This window comes from Bos grunniens, chromosome 3 (genome assembly GCF_055505025.1).
Source record: "Bos grunniens cultivar Pamir isolate PY7600 chromosome 3, Bosgru_T2T1.0, whole genome shotgun sequence".
NCBI classification, from domain to species: Eukaryota; Metazoa; Chordata; class Mammalia; order Artiodactyla; family Bovidae; genus Bos; species Bos grunniens.
Window position 1 is genome coordinate 89855247 of NC_141167.1, and position 14702 is coordinate 89869948.

General features: G+C 46.4%; 1 protein-coding gene across 3 annotated transcripts in view; it reads right to left on the bottom strand.

The window, feature by feature from the left end:
- Window positions 1-2164: 2164 nt before the first annotated feature.
- Window positions 2165-14702, bottom strand: part of KCND3 (potassium voltage-gated channel subfamily D member 3) — a 231761-nt gene continuing 219223 nt past the window's right edge. For 2 of the 3 annotated variants that reach the window (XM_086391782.1, XM_086391785.1), the window contains 5 exons: window positions 12143-12244; window positions 11722-11811; window positions 10160-10216; window positions 8534-8781; window positions 2165-7618 (listed from right to left, as the gene is read on the bottom strand). In XM_086391782.1, the coding sequence (XP_086247908.1) occupies window positions 7417-7618; window positions 8534-8781; window positions 10160-10216; window positions 11722-11811; window positions 12143-12244 (699 nt within the window). In that variant the 3' untranslated portion in view covers window positions 2165-7416. The remainder of the gene's footprint in view (window positions 7619-8533; window positions 8782-10159; window positions 10217-11721; window positions 11812-12142; window positions 12245-14702) is intronic. The other variant, XM_086391783.1, reaches the window with a different exon arrangement.

Below are 14702 nucleotides of genomic sequence, written 5' to 3' on the forward strand. Positions count from 1 at the left end.
GAGCCTGGTAGACTGCAGTCCATGGGGTCGCTAGAGTCGGACACGACTGAGCGACTTCACTTTCACTTCACTTTCATGCATTGGAGAAGGAAATGGCAACCCACTCCAGTGTTCTTGCCTGGAGAATCCCAGGGACGGGAAGCCTGGTGGGCTGCCGTCTATGGGGTCGCACAGAGTCGGACACGACTAAAGCGACGTAGCAGCAGCAGCAGCAGTCATTTAACCTCTCAAAGTCCAATAGTCTCACCAGTAAAAGGAGGCAGTTAGACCAAAAGATTTTTAGGGTCCCTTCCAGCTCTAAGATTTAACTGGTACATGACTAATAAGATAATTTCTAGAGAAAAGGAATATCTTTTTATGAGTATAGAGAGCCTTCATACATTTACATACATGACTACTATGAATTGGTTTAATGCCTGACTTCTAGAATACTAAATCCATACATTTATATAGCTGTTCAAGTTAGACATAAATTAGGCTAGCAGCATTAACATGTAGAGAAATGTTTGGGAAACCTGTTGCTTTGGATGATTCTGACTTAAAGAATATAACTTTGGGTAATTAAAAGTAATCTTTAAAAGTAGTGTAAATATTGCAGTAATAATTGCTAACCTTTTAAACCTAACCTAACCTTAAAAAGGGCTTCCTTGGTGGCTCAGGCCATAAAGACTCCCTGAAGTGTGGGAGACCTGGGTTTGATCCCTGGGTTGAGAAGATCCCCTGGAGAAGGGAATGGCAACCCATTTTAGTATTCTTGCCTTGAGAATTCGATGGACATAGGAGGCTAGCAGGCTACAGTTCCTGGGGTCACAAAGAGTTGGACATCATGACTAAGCTACTAACACGATCACTAACCTTAAAAAAATGGTTTAAAGGTAAGAGCCCTTGAACACTAAAAATAATTGAACAGAAATTATGATACTTAATGGATCAACTTGTATGAGTCAAGGGAGTAGTTTAAAGTCTTAGGTATTTTTCCCCTCCCTCAAATATAAATAACCCTATCTTAATCTTAAAAAATAAAATTATATTTTTGATAGTCATAACTGACATTGGAACTGCATTACCAGGTTGTTCTCTCATTTTGACAGAATATGTTTATTGCTTTGTGTCTGTGAACAAGCATGTATACCCCAGTTAACATGTGCTTTTTTCATGAAAAAGCACATATTGCTCACCATGCATTTGATTTCATTACTCTGCTCCAGATTGTTTGAACTGTGGATCTGTAGTGACACCTAGTGGATGATAAAGCTATGAACATTAGTGATAGAAATGAATTTCACAGCCAACTCAGGGCCTTCTGGCATCACACATTTGCTTTACATTTACACACAGCAAACCTTATATTTGCTTTAACCTTACAATTTTCATCGATGGCTGTTGTGGGGAAATCAAAAGAACTCCCATTGTTCTTGCCACATTATGGTGAAATGTGAAAATGCCAGTTCTCACTACCTAAACCAGAATTACTAAGAACAGATCTTCAAGATATCTAACCCAGTCCCCTCATTTTTAAGATGAGGAAACAAACTGAAGCCAAGAGAGAAGAGACTGGGAGCTTCCCTGGCAGTCCAGTGGTTAAAGACACCCGTGCTTCCACTGCCAGGAACAAGGGTTCAATCCCTGGTCAGGGAACTAAGAATCCTGTAAGCTGCGGGGTGTGACCACATGCACACACACAAACACTGATGTGAAGTCATATAAATGATAGAACCTGAACATGTGCTCTGTCCTCTAATATCCGAGCTTTTTGCTATACTCTATATAGCGTTTAATTTTGAGTTTTCCTTTTAGTTTGAGACGTTGGTTTAGATGGTAGATATTCAGTGTATTCTCAGCAGAACCAGTACGGATACATAAAAGCCTATTTTTCTTTCAGTAATGCAGGGCTGAGTCTCAAAATAGAGCTGTTGACAAATGCAATCAAATGCTTTCCCTGTTAGTGAACATCCATGACTAAAGTATACAAGCAGGCAAGAACCATCTCGGATGTCATAAAGGAGTTGCTCGCATTGAGGGAGGATGGGGAAGGGAAGATGAGACCAGAGCTTAAGCACCCTTCTGAGATTCTGTGACTTTCTGGCGAGGGAGAAAGTCTCTGTTCAAATTACCCTTATTTTCTAATGTAGAGCAGGAGAATACAGGTATTAAACAGTCATAATCATTTTGTGGCACGTTGTTTAATCCAGATTGGATACATCGGGTACAGCAGTGGCACATGACTCAATACTGTAAATGATACACATTTTAACATACGCACTACAGTTTCAAAAGAAGACAACAGGAAACTCAAGAGTTGGTTTGTTTTTTGTTGTTGTTTCCATAGAAAGATTTCACATGTTTATCTTTCTGCAGTTTTGTACAGTATTTCTTCTTTGCCATTGTGATGTTGGTAAGCAAAGCCCATTTATTATATGAAAATAGAAAAGAACACACGTGATGTTTTTCACAATAACATTAATGGGGGAGGGTGACCTCTAAGGAAAACATTACATTGGAATGTCTGATTATCAAAAATATACCATCCCTCCCACCACCCAGGTTTGTAAAATAGTCTATTGGTCCAAGGAGCCCCCCAGGACTTGGGTCAGTGCCCTACACTGGTTAGTGTGACATCATCCAGTGTAGTTGAGAAACCTGCTAAGAGAAATTCATTCCCACACTTGATGAGAAAAACATAGAACATTCTGAATTGAAAACAAGACTCAAAAGGAACCCCTTTAAAGCTGTTTCTTTTTCTGATCCACTTTCTCTTAGTTCTAATGATGCTCATCATGATGCTGTTTGGGCTCCAAGGGTGACAGGTCATAACATTTTTCCTTCACTCATTTTAAAGCTTTGCAGAGATTTCATAAGGAACTCAGGGAAAGTAGTCTTTTGGGTCCCTGTTATGGTTACCATGCCAACTAGATGAGAAGGGAAACTAATATTGCCTTAGATTAACAGCGTTAGGATGTTTATGCCTTGTATTTCTCTGGTAATTGAAGTGAGGGAGCCTGGATCACTAGAATTCATTAATAGCCTAAACATCTAGGTTTAGATCAATTCTAAAAAGTGACATGATCCTGAGCTGCAGGAATCATCGTTTGAAAACTGGGTCAGGTCCTCAAGCATATCCATAAATTGATGCTTGTTAATTGTGAATCAGCATTAACTGGCCATTTTAATTTTTGTTCAAATTTTTTATTTTTCTTACTTTCACTTTTCCACTTGCTGACTTTATCCTCCTGTATGATCGTAGACTCACGTGTTCAACTATCATTGAGAATACCTAGTCTTTTGAACAGGATTCTATGCAACTGGTCTTGAGCTTGACACTGGTAATAAAAGGAGGGGATGAAGGAGGAATAGTACAGTGTGTGCTTCTGGAGGTCCTGGCTCAGGATGGTTCTGAAAGTCCAAGTATTAAACATATAAGCAAGCCTCAGAGTAATACAGCATAATGTCAAGGGAAAAGTCCCAGGGCAAGATGTCTAAGCTCTGGATTGCGATCTTAGTTCTGCCACTAGCTTGCCATGTGAATTTGAATGTCACTCAGCTTCTTTCTGCCTGTTTTCCCCTCTGTGAATTAAAGATTTAGTTCTTGACGTACTACCACCAGAGGTTGTAGAAAGGATTAAAGACTACATAAAGAATGCTTTAAAATGTCCTAGCCCTCTCTTCATTAAGGGCATTGGAAGGACAGCATTGGACTGAAAAAACCTGACTGTACACTTACTCACCTGCTTTTGACAGAATTGATAGTCCTTAGCTGATTCTATCTAGTGGATGGTGGTTTCCAAGGTATGGGTTATACTGGTACAGTCAGGTGGTTTCAAAGGGCTTGTGTCCAAGTAATAATTGGCATTCACACATGACTATGTCTGTAGTTATAGCAAGTAATCTCTGATGGGTCTTCTCTGAGCATTGTTGCTGAGAGGCAATGTGTGTAATGGAAAAAGCATTGGACGAATATTCAAGGGACTTGGGTTCTGACCCCAGCCCTGTCATTAAATGACCTCATGACCTTGAGCAGGTCACTTAATTTCTCTGGGCATCAGCCTATACTGTAAAATGACTTAGATAGTCTCTAATCTCTTCTAGTTTGATATACTCTTAATTCCGTGTTTTCTAAGTTTCCATTCATTTGAATGTAGCGTATTGGTTTGTTTTTAACCCTCCCTAATGTTAAGTAGGATCGAATGGGTAGTTTTGTGAATCTTCTATTATGCTGAAGTGATTCATGAAAGAACTATGAAAGCTCAAGCCATTTCCCCAGAAAGCCATTGTCCCCTGGAAACCCTGATAATATCCCATTTCTTCAGTCACTGGCCATTAAGTTAGACATTAAACTGACGTGGCACATTTGGCCTTTTTGTTTACTTACAAATACCCTTTAGCAGTATTGGCCCTTCTGGCTGTATTCCGTTGTGTAGACAAGCCATTTTCTTGAGTGAAGTGGATTTCTCATCTTTGGCTAAGACTACATTGAGGGATGGAGCTGAAGGGGTTAGTCTAATGGTCCTTTGAAATCCAGGTGAAATCCTTCCAGGAGCAAATCCACCCCACTGAGACAACCCAAGCTTTTTATCAGCTGTGAAGTGAAGTCGCTCAGTCGTGTCCGACTCCTTGTGACCCCATGGACTATAGCCTACCAGGCTCCTCCATCCATGGAATTTTCCAGACAAGAGTACTGGAGTGGGTTGCCATTTCCTTCTCCAGGGGATCTTCCCAACCCAGGGATTGAACCCGGGTCTCCTGCACTGCAGGCAGAGGCTTTACCATCTGAGCCACCAGGGAAGCCCCAGTGGTCATTTAGGACCTGGTATAATGTGAGATTTGGAAATGAAGTTTAAGGAATACAAAACATTCAGTTCATTAGGGTCAAAAAACAACAGGAAATTATTTGGGACATGATTTTTAAAATTTCTTCATTAATTTTTATGGGAATCACTAATATGCTCCCCCAGTACACTACCAAACAGGTCCCAGGTTGGAGCAGTCATTATTCTAACCCTGTGATGATCTGTTCTTAAACACAGTTCATTCACATGTATATGTAACCATGCTCCTATTTACCTCTTTATCCTTTACCCCATTCAGTTCTCATGATACATACTTAGAAACTTTAGACCTTCCTAACTTTGTTCCATTATCCATTCTTTCAAGAGAAAAGTTTCTTTTCTAGTCCTTGGCCTGCCATTTAAATGGAGTCCAGCCCAGTCCTCTGCCTTCCCTAATGAGGCATATGTATGACATGAATGGGTTAAAGAACTTATTCCCGAGTGTGTTTAGGTTGTTGTGTGTTTGTGTATACACACGAATTCCTCTGTAGTTGTAAAGCCTTTCTGCCTACTTCTACCATGAGCTCAGAGGGCCAGAACCACCCCATTCTCGGGTTAGGGGGAAATCAGAGAAAGGACCCAGTCAGTGACCAATGAGGACAGTGTGAAGTAGAAGGCTCCCTCTCCTCTGCCCTTCTGCTCACCTGGCTAGGTGTCACCTCACAACCCTTTGACTTTCTCCTTCTGCAGGGTCAATAGAGCTGGGGTCATAGGGAAGCCAATGAAGGTAATTTTTAGGTTCCAGGCTAGTGAAACTCCTCTGGATGCCTCTGGTGGGCAGAAAAATTCTCGGCCCATGATTAAACAGCTAATCACTAAGTTGCTGAATGGATAAAGAGTTCCTGAGGAACTCCTATATCTCAGAATCCAGGCTAGAGAGACTGCAATAGGCTAGCTAGGGTTTGGGAAGGGTGGTAAGGGCTTTGTCACTCACCCCAAGGCCCACCTGCTCTGCTAAAAGCAGTGAAAATTGATTGGATTCCAGAAATAGTGTTCCCAGCCCCACGTGGCTACAAACCACTTGCACAGAAATGTGTCTGGGTTTTCCAGAAATAATTACTTCCTCACTTTCAGGGGGGTGATCAGGCTTCTACCCCATTTCAGTTATCTTCAGGGACAGCCGGCCTAAAGACTCTTCGGACCCCAAGGCATCATTCAGACCAGGTAAGTATATCATCTGTGATCTCTCACTTGCTTTCACTCTGGAGAATCCTTCATGAGGCACCCAGGCTTAACCTTCTGCAGCCTCTGTGGGAGTTGCCTCAGGTATGAGATAAGTCAGAGCTTGGTCCCCATACCACTGCCTTCTCGGCAGTTAACTGCTCATGGAGCCTTTTGGCAGAGCTCTGGATGGGCTTTATTGTGGGTCCTGAAAGAAGGGTGCAGAGCAAGGTGCCACAGGGGCCGGCTGCTGCTGGGAGCCCTGGGTTCTTCTGTTCTCTCTGCACTGGCACAGGCCGAAATTTCCTGTGCCTCTCCAGTGTTGGCTGTTTCCTTTTTCAAGATCCCAATGTGATAAATCTGGTCATTCCCTTTCTTCTCCAGAAATGCAAACTTCAAACACCAGTGGTTCCAATCACAAGGGAAGCACTCTGCTCTTTAAGGTAGATGTCCCTCATCCCTAAATGCCCATTTTTGCTCTGTTCTGTTCTCTTCCACCACTGCATTCACATAAATAGAACTCCCGGGCATGAGTCTGTAGTTGCTTGGCAGTGGAGAAGGCCTTCTTTAACATGTCTCAGGATCACCGGGGTCCGTGTCGAGACAGATGGCTAGACACAGAGAAAAACACCCAGGGGGTGAAGCAGAGAGGTTCAGAGACAAAGCAGACAGGGACAGACAGAGGGTGAGTGTTGCTGTGTGGTCACTTGGCAGCTCTGTGCAGGTCAGCTGGGCAGTGGGGCCCAGACTCATTTGACCTCATCTACCTGGGGGAACGAAGAGAGAACTCAGCAGTAACTGACTTCTTAGCCTAAAAGCTTTTGCTATAAAAGGAGAGAGAGAAAAAAACAAAAACAAAAACCCTCACAAAATGCAGTTTTGGTTCAAAGGTATTGGGTCCATGGAGAAAAACATTTCACAAAACTCCGTTGGTGTTTTTGTTTTCCACCTTTTCCCATGAATAAATATTATCCATTAAGAGCCTTGAAAAAGGTGCTTAAATACACAGTGTTATATTTTCTTCCTGTTTTGCATGTGACAACTCGGCCTCTGTGCTGCTCTTGGTCTTGTATTTTCTTCACTGGGGTCTCCAGAAACATCTGTTATTTGGTCTGAGGCTCCCCCCCCTCCGGGCCCTGGCCTGGCTCACAGCCTGTACCCCCACATCCCATCCCTACCCCCACCCATCCTCCCTTCCTCTGGCCCCAGCAAGATGCAGTAGCTCAGGGCTGTGTCCACGCCAGCAGCAGTGAACCTCACGTGCCCCTTCGCTGCCTCCTTCTCTTCCAGGCACAAGTTTCAGTGCTAGGGGTGCAACAGGGCAGGCAGGAATAGTGGGGAAGGGGGAGGGAGTGGTCCCAGTGGCCACCCACCAACATGCCAGCCCCCTTCACTCCCACTACCAGCACTGGCCCTCCGTCCAGTGGTTTTACAAGGCAGAGACCTTGACAACATTGCTGGCTATGGAAGGAATGTTCGTGTTGGGGCCCGGGCTGGCAGGGGGTGGCCGACTTTCACCTTCTGGGGTTAGTGCTGGGGGAGTGGGGATGCTGATGATGGCTGTGGTGATCTGGGATGTTTTGCAGTTTGGTCTCAGTCCGTCATCTGCTTTCAAATTAAGGCTGGAACGACTGGGATAAAAAAAAAGAGTGAGTTGATGATGGTTCATCTTGCTAGTGTCCCAAAGCTTCTGTGACTCTCTACATGTCTAGCTTATAGTAACTAGGAGGTGGTTTGGGTGTCCCTCTATCTCTGCTTTTGGTATTTGGCCTGTAATTATCCATTCTGATGATTATTCCTCAACTACCCCAAATTGCAAAAGTCATGCATATTGGGTTTTGGAATTCAGAGTATACATTTTCCCCTCCATTGTACTATTTCCTGTCATTTGTTTAACTTGATTTTACTTCCCCTGAATTCCTTGCAATTCATTGGAGGTAGTGGGAAGTGGCTTAAATATAAGCAGAATCACTTTGTGATGCACAAACAGCCTGGGATAAGCCATGTCTAATACAATTGTGAAAATTACTTTCTTGAGAAAACAGTCATTCTCTCCACCAGGGAGGTCATTTTTGGATTTTTGTTGTGACTTGTTTCTCATATCTAACCACCACCCCACCCTCCCCCCGCCCCAACCACCACTGGGCCTAAACATGCTATAGTGTCCTAAGCATAGGAGGGACTTCTGGGCTAACTTGCAAGTATGAGAAGGAAGGTGGGGGAGGCCCTTGTATTAGATATGGGGGAGGGAGGGCCAAAGACCCCAGGGTTCTCCTAACGTGGAGATGGCATCACTCTATGAAAGTGAAAGTGAAAGTCTCTCAGTCGTGTCCGACTCCTTGCGACTCCACAGACTATACAGTCCATGGATTTCTCCAGGCCAGAATACTGGAGTGGGTAGCCTTTTCCTTCTCCAGGGGATCTTCCCAACCCAGGGATCAAACCCAGGTCTCCCACATTGCAGGCAGATTCTTTATCAGCTGAGCCACAGGGAAGCCCAGGGAGTGCCTAAAAGCCTCAGGGAGCGATGGACGGGAGCCACCCACCTGGTAGTGAGGGAGGGCTGCTCACTGCCCTGGATGTGGATCGTGCTGAGCTCTTGCATGCTGCGCAGGCGGGTGGCCGGCAAGTTGGAATTGGGCAGGTGTGTGGTTTTCTTACTACGACGGGAGCAGCAGGTGGTTGTGAGGCCCGGGTGGCTGGACAATGAAGGACTCCGTGTGGACGGGTAGTTCTGCATTGAACTCTCCATGCAGTTCTGCTCAAACATCTGCTCATCTATGAACTCGTGGTTCTGTGGGAAGCAGAGGGAGAACAGGTAAGAGAGATAGGAAGTGGGGGCGGGAGGGGGATGAGCTCCAGCACTCTGCCTCTGTTCTGGGCCTTGAGAGGAGGGTGCCCAGCTGCCTGGAGCACCAAGAAGCATTCCGGACCCGGGGGTGTCCCACAGGCATCGAAGGAAGGAAGGAAGAGATTCCCATGGGCGGCCCTGGTCAGCAGACTGAAGGGCGGACACTGCAGTCATGAAATCACAATGTTTCCTGTACTTCATCTACGGCTTTGGCTGAAGGGATATAGAGGGATGTGGAGGGATTTTGTGGCATCCTCAGAGCTGAAGCAAAGACTTGCCGGACTTTGTAGGCTTTGACAGGATTGCCCCCGCAGGGGCAGCAGGCAGGGAGTCCCTGACTGTGAGTAGTGGGTGTGCTAGGTTGTCTTTTTCTGGCTTTACTGGGTGAGGTCCTTATGAATCCTGGGTAAGCACGAGACACAAGATTTTAAAGGCATTGAATTATTCACAGAATTTGGAGAGCTTTGCTCTTAAAGGCCAATGGGGTCACAATGTCAGAGTTATCGTTTCTTTTGATGATTGATTTTTTCCCACCTGGTTATGGGTTGAAGTGAAAGTCAGTTAGTCGTGTCCAACTCTTTGTGACCCCATGGACTGTAGCCTGCTACGTCCATGGGATTCTCCAGGCAAGAATACTGGAGTGGGTTGCCATTCTCTTCTCCAGAGGATCTTTCCAACCCAGGGTTTGAACCTGGATCTCCTACGTTGCAGGCAGACTCTGTACCGACTGAGCTGCCAGGGAAGCTGGTTATGGCGTATGGCTCCTTAATACACCTAAAGGCACAGGATTCCCTAGGTCAAGTGTCAGCATGGGGAGGGGATGCTAACAGACTGTCAGTGGAGGCCATCAGGATAGGGTGGAGTGCAACACAGGATGACTATAATGTGGTTGTTTGGCCAAGGTGACTAAACATCTATGGCATGAACAGCCTGGCCAAGGCTGCCAGAGTGAGGAGAAGTAGCATGAGAACAGAGTTCAGAGAGAGAGAGACCAGCCCCGACATTCGATACCAGCAGTTCCCATGGGGTTGGGGGGTGGGGGCATAGACAGACGTGGCACATGGACACTCACAGGATACCAACACTAGTTCCATGTCCCACCACCCCTCCAAGCCCCTGGGGAGGTCAAAAAAGGGAATCAGAAAGGCACAAGAAAACTGGAAGCCTGAGCTGGTCCTGGGTGTGACAGCAGAGGTGGAGTAAGCCCCAGAAGAATCAACAGCGCATGCAGAGAACTAGACCAGGGGGTAAAAAGAGGAGACTCCACAGACTCAGAGGAATCAGAGAGAGAAACATCAATCAAAGTTTTAAAAAGTTATACCTTGATGGTGGAGGTTCGTACAGATAACAGGGGATCATCCACAAGATAGGACAACCCCTACAGGACAACATGCCAACAGAAGATAAAAACACCATTGATTGTACATTCCAGCATTCCCAAGCTCAGTTCTGACATTCAGTCTCTCAATCCCAGCATTTCACCCTCGCTCGCTCCCCGCATTCTTCCTCCTTTGTCCCAGCATTCCACCCCTGGAGTCCAACATTCCTCCCCTAAAACCCAGCATTCCATCTTTTAATCCCAATATCCCCCCACCCCCAATCCGACATTCTTTCCCCCAAATTCGGCATTCCACCCCTTCAATGCCAGCATTCCATCCCTCAATTCCAAGATCTCATTTCTTCAATGCCAACATTCCATCCCTTCAAACCCAGTATTAAATTTCACCCATATCCTTTCAACTTACACATTCCACCCAGCACATGCAACTTGGAAAGGGCAGTTGGGTCCAGGCCTATTTCTTTGGCAAGCTCTGAATCTTTGAGAAAAATTCTAGATATGCATACACAGTTCTTAACTCTATGAAATATTGGATAAATCCTGGAAACTAGGGTTTTCAGAGTACCTTCCCACCTTGGAAGTCCTCATTGGGTTCAACTGCCATCCAGTGTCTCCCTTTGTCTCATCTAAGAGTCATCTAATATCTGTTCTCCCCACATCTGGGAGGCCAAGATATGGAATATAGAGAATTAGAAAGTTCCCTCTTTAGTGTGCTGAGCCCTGACTTTGGGCTTTTTGGGGAGGGAGATCCTAGAAAGAAACAGCAAAGTTTCCCTTTGTCCCTCTTTGGTTGTCCAGCCTGACTTCTCCTCCCTCCCCACTATTTCTAACACTTTTGCCAAGGGTCCAGGGTTGGCCCCACTGCCCTTCCTTTCAGCCTGTTGGTGAGGCACAAGCATCATTCCACATTCCAGCTGGGGTACCCTAAGCCATGACTCTATTTTAACAATAAGCCTTTCAGAATTTGAATTCCCTGAGAATCGCAGGGTGGCTAAGACGGGGTGGCACTGGTAAAATCCCTGGCTAGAGCAACATATGCACTGCCTTTTTCATTCACTGTCTCCTGTTTCAAGTGGAGTGGAGGGAGCAGAGGGACCCACAAGTTCCATCCGTCTAGCCCCAGGGTTGGGACAGAAGTTGACATTCTTCTCTGCTGTCTTGTAGCAATCTATTATAAATTCAGCCCTACTTTTGAAGAGTGATGCCCATCAGAACTGAGAAACTATAGACATAGCCCTTAGGCCTCAGTAACTAAGAAATGGGCCATGGGGATGGGGATAGAGGGGTTGTGTGAGAAGTCCAGGGGAATGGCCTCCTCTGTGCCACTGCAGGACAGAGCTGGCCTCCGACCCTTGGGGTCTTCCTTCTGAGGGTTGGTAGAGACCTCATTGCTACTCTTTTGATCTAAGGGGACAGACTTTGACTTCTGAAGCTTGGCCCAAGGTGAGGATGTGGGCACAGAGTTCACACTCGGTAAGTTCTGACCTTAGAAAAGGGTCAGGGGTCGGGGATGAGAAAGGAGGTGGCACTGGGCTGGGACTCACAGTGGTTTTTTCCAGGCAGTGCAGCAGGTGATGGTGCTGGCTCTCGATGAGTGAGGTTGTCTTGCCCATGTTCTCCTCTTCTGGGGTGCCCTAGGAAGAAAAGATGAGAGACTGAGCGTAAAGCTGGTGGCTCTCCTTCTCTCCATCTCCTTCATTTCTCCACAGAAGGGAGGAGGGACCAGAAAAATCTGGATGAACCAAATTTTAGGGTCACCCTAGAACATGTTAGCCTTTGGCTAGGGGCACCTAAGCTAAAGCTGGCTTAGGGATACAATGATAACCCTAAGGAAGAGGTATGTGGAGAGGGCTGCTACTGGGGGAAAGTCTGGGGCTTTGGGGCAGAAGTGCTGGTGCCCCTGGGAGGAGAAACCAAGTTCATCCTCCCTTCCACCTCCCGGCCCCAGGTCCTCTGGGCACCTACCAGAAGCTCCAGCGCTTCGTTGAGGAGTCCGTTGCGCTTGCTGTGCAGGTAGGCGTTGGAGCTGCCAGTTTTGGCCACACGGATCCTGGCAAGGCGGGCCTTCTGTGATTGACAGAGATGATAAAAGAGTGAGGGGGACTATTACTCATCAAAGTCCTCCCTCCTTCCCCCAAATTTCATGACCTCTATCCACTCAGTATTGCATCAGGGTATTTCTCATCGCCAGACTGCAGGCCCTTGCAAGGAGCACATGTTAGAGCTCCCTGATTCTCCCCTAGGGTCCAGTGCTTCTCCCTACATTCAGCAGGTTCCCAAATACCAGTTAATTAGGAGAAAATCAGGGAGTGTGTACATGTGGCCTTCAACTCCTCCCCGTCTTTCTATTTTTTCCTTAGCATTCATTACTAAGGTAGTATATGTTTTATATAGTTATCTTGTTACTGTCTCTCTCCCCCACCAGAATGTAAAGCTCCTCAAGGTCTGGTTATACATGTGGAATCTAGAAAAATGGTACAGATAAACCTATTTGCAAAGCAGAAATAAAGACACAGACGTAGAGAACAAACGTATGGACCTCAAGCAGGGAAGCAAGAGGGTGGGATGAATTGGGAGATTTAGGAGTGACATGTGTACACTGCTATGCCTGGAATAGATAACTAGTAAGAGCCTGTGGGGGCTTCCCAGATGGTGCTAGTAGGAAAGAACCCGCCTCCAATACAGGCAACATAGAGGGTTCTATCCCTGGGTCGGGGAGAGCCCCTGGAGGAGGGTATGGCAACCCATTCTGATACTCTCGCCTGGAGAATCCCATGGACAGAGGAGCCTGGTGGGCTACAGTCCATAGCGTCACAAAGAGTCAGACATGACTGAAGCGACTTAGCACGCATGCACACAAGAGCCTATGGTACAGAGTGGGGAACTCTACTCAGTGCAATGTGGTGACCTAGATGGGAGGGGCATTCATAAGGGAGAGGAAATGTGTATACAAATGGGTGATTCACTACACTCTACAGCAGAAACTAGTTACAATGTTGTAAAGCAACTATATCCCAATAAATAAAAAAACAAAGTCCTCGAAGGTAGCGGTTTTTGTTTTGTTCACTGGTATCTCTCCAGTGCCTAGCAAGTTGTAAATCAATAGATGAATTTACAATTTCATGTCTGTCTTTGGGGTATGTCTCTATATGTCTGTTTTGTCGTGCATGTCTATGGGAATGAATGTATACATGTGTATGTGTGACAAGGGGCCCAATGTGGGTGACAGAGGGGAAGATGGAACATATTTCCATACACCACCCTGGCTTGAGCTATGTTAGTTGCTCAGTCGTGTTTGACTCTTTGCAACCCCATGGACTGTAGCCTGCTGGGCTCTTCTGTCCCTGGAAGTCTCCAGGCAAGAATACTGCAGTGGGTAGCCATTCCCTTCTTCAAAGGATCTTCCTGACCCAGGGATCAAACCTGGGTCTCCCCCATTACAGACAGATTCCTTACTGTCTGAGCCGCCAGGGAAGCCCCGGCCTTAGCTATGGCACCAGAAATCTCCTCAGCTCCATCCTGGGAGGCCTGTAGCAGTATCCCACAGGAAGACTGCATGGGACCTCAGCCATGCATGCTCATCTCTCCTGCTTGCAGAAGCCATGGGAGAGGCAGGACATGCTGCATAGGTTGGCTTCTTGTCTCCTTCCCAATAAACATAATCGGTGTCACCATGACAGCAGCACTATCGCGGAGTGAGGCCTAACAGGAAAGAGGCTTCGGGAGGGAGAAGGGATGGGTAGAGGGCTTCCTGCTGGTTTAAAAACATGCAGCTTCACGTTTGGGCTCTTGTGGATCTAGACCCAGCTCCAGGAAGCAGAGGAGCCCACGTGGACTAACAGCCCTCTTTTAGGCCAGAGGGGTCCTTCCTCCTGCCTCAGGGAAAATCCACACTTAACTTCAGCATAGACTCTGAACAGAGGCGTCCTTGAAAAATTGTGGTGATTTTCATTTCTTGTCGCCTTCTCCCCAGCGTGGGCAAATGTCCTCCCCAAGTGCCCTGCTGGTCTGGCTCATCTGTTGGGGGCCAGAGTGAGGTACTCTGCCCATGACAAAGGTCATGAGGAAGGAGGCTCGATGTACGCAAAGGCGGGATCGAGCCTCAGGAGTCCCCCTGGAAATCCTCGAGCATCTACCCCCATAATCAGAGCCTGCCTACTTTACTACTTTGTGCTCTCACCTACACCTCTGACTTTACGGGGGGCTGTCCCCCACCACCTCTTTCGGAGAAGGAGTTGACTTAGAGCTCCAGTTAATAAAAACTCCTGGGTGTGACAAGAGTGTTTTAACCTACAAACTCCTCTGAAGGTTCTCTGGCCTGCCTGACAGGCTTGTCCGGCCACATGTGATCGCTCACAGCCTCCCAACCGTGAGAGGCACGAGATGCTTTAAACCTTCTAAAAACAGGTTCCGTAGAAAAGTTAGAAAACTATTAGTATAAGTATAATGGGCTGATTAGAAATTGTATTGGTGAAGGGTTTTTCATTTGTTGAGCCAATGTTTGTTGCTAAGTCTCCACATCCCC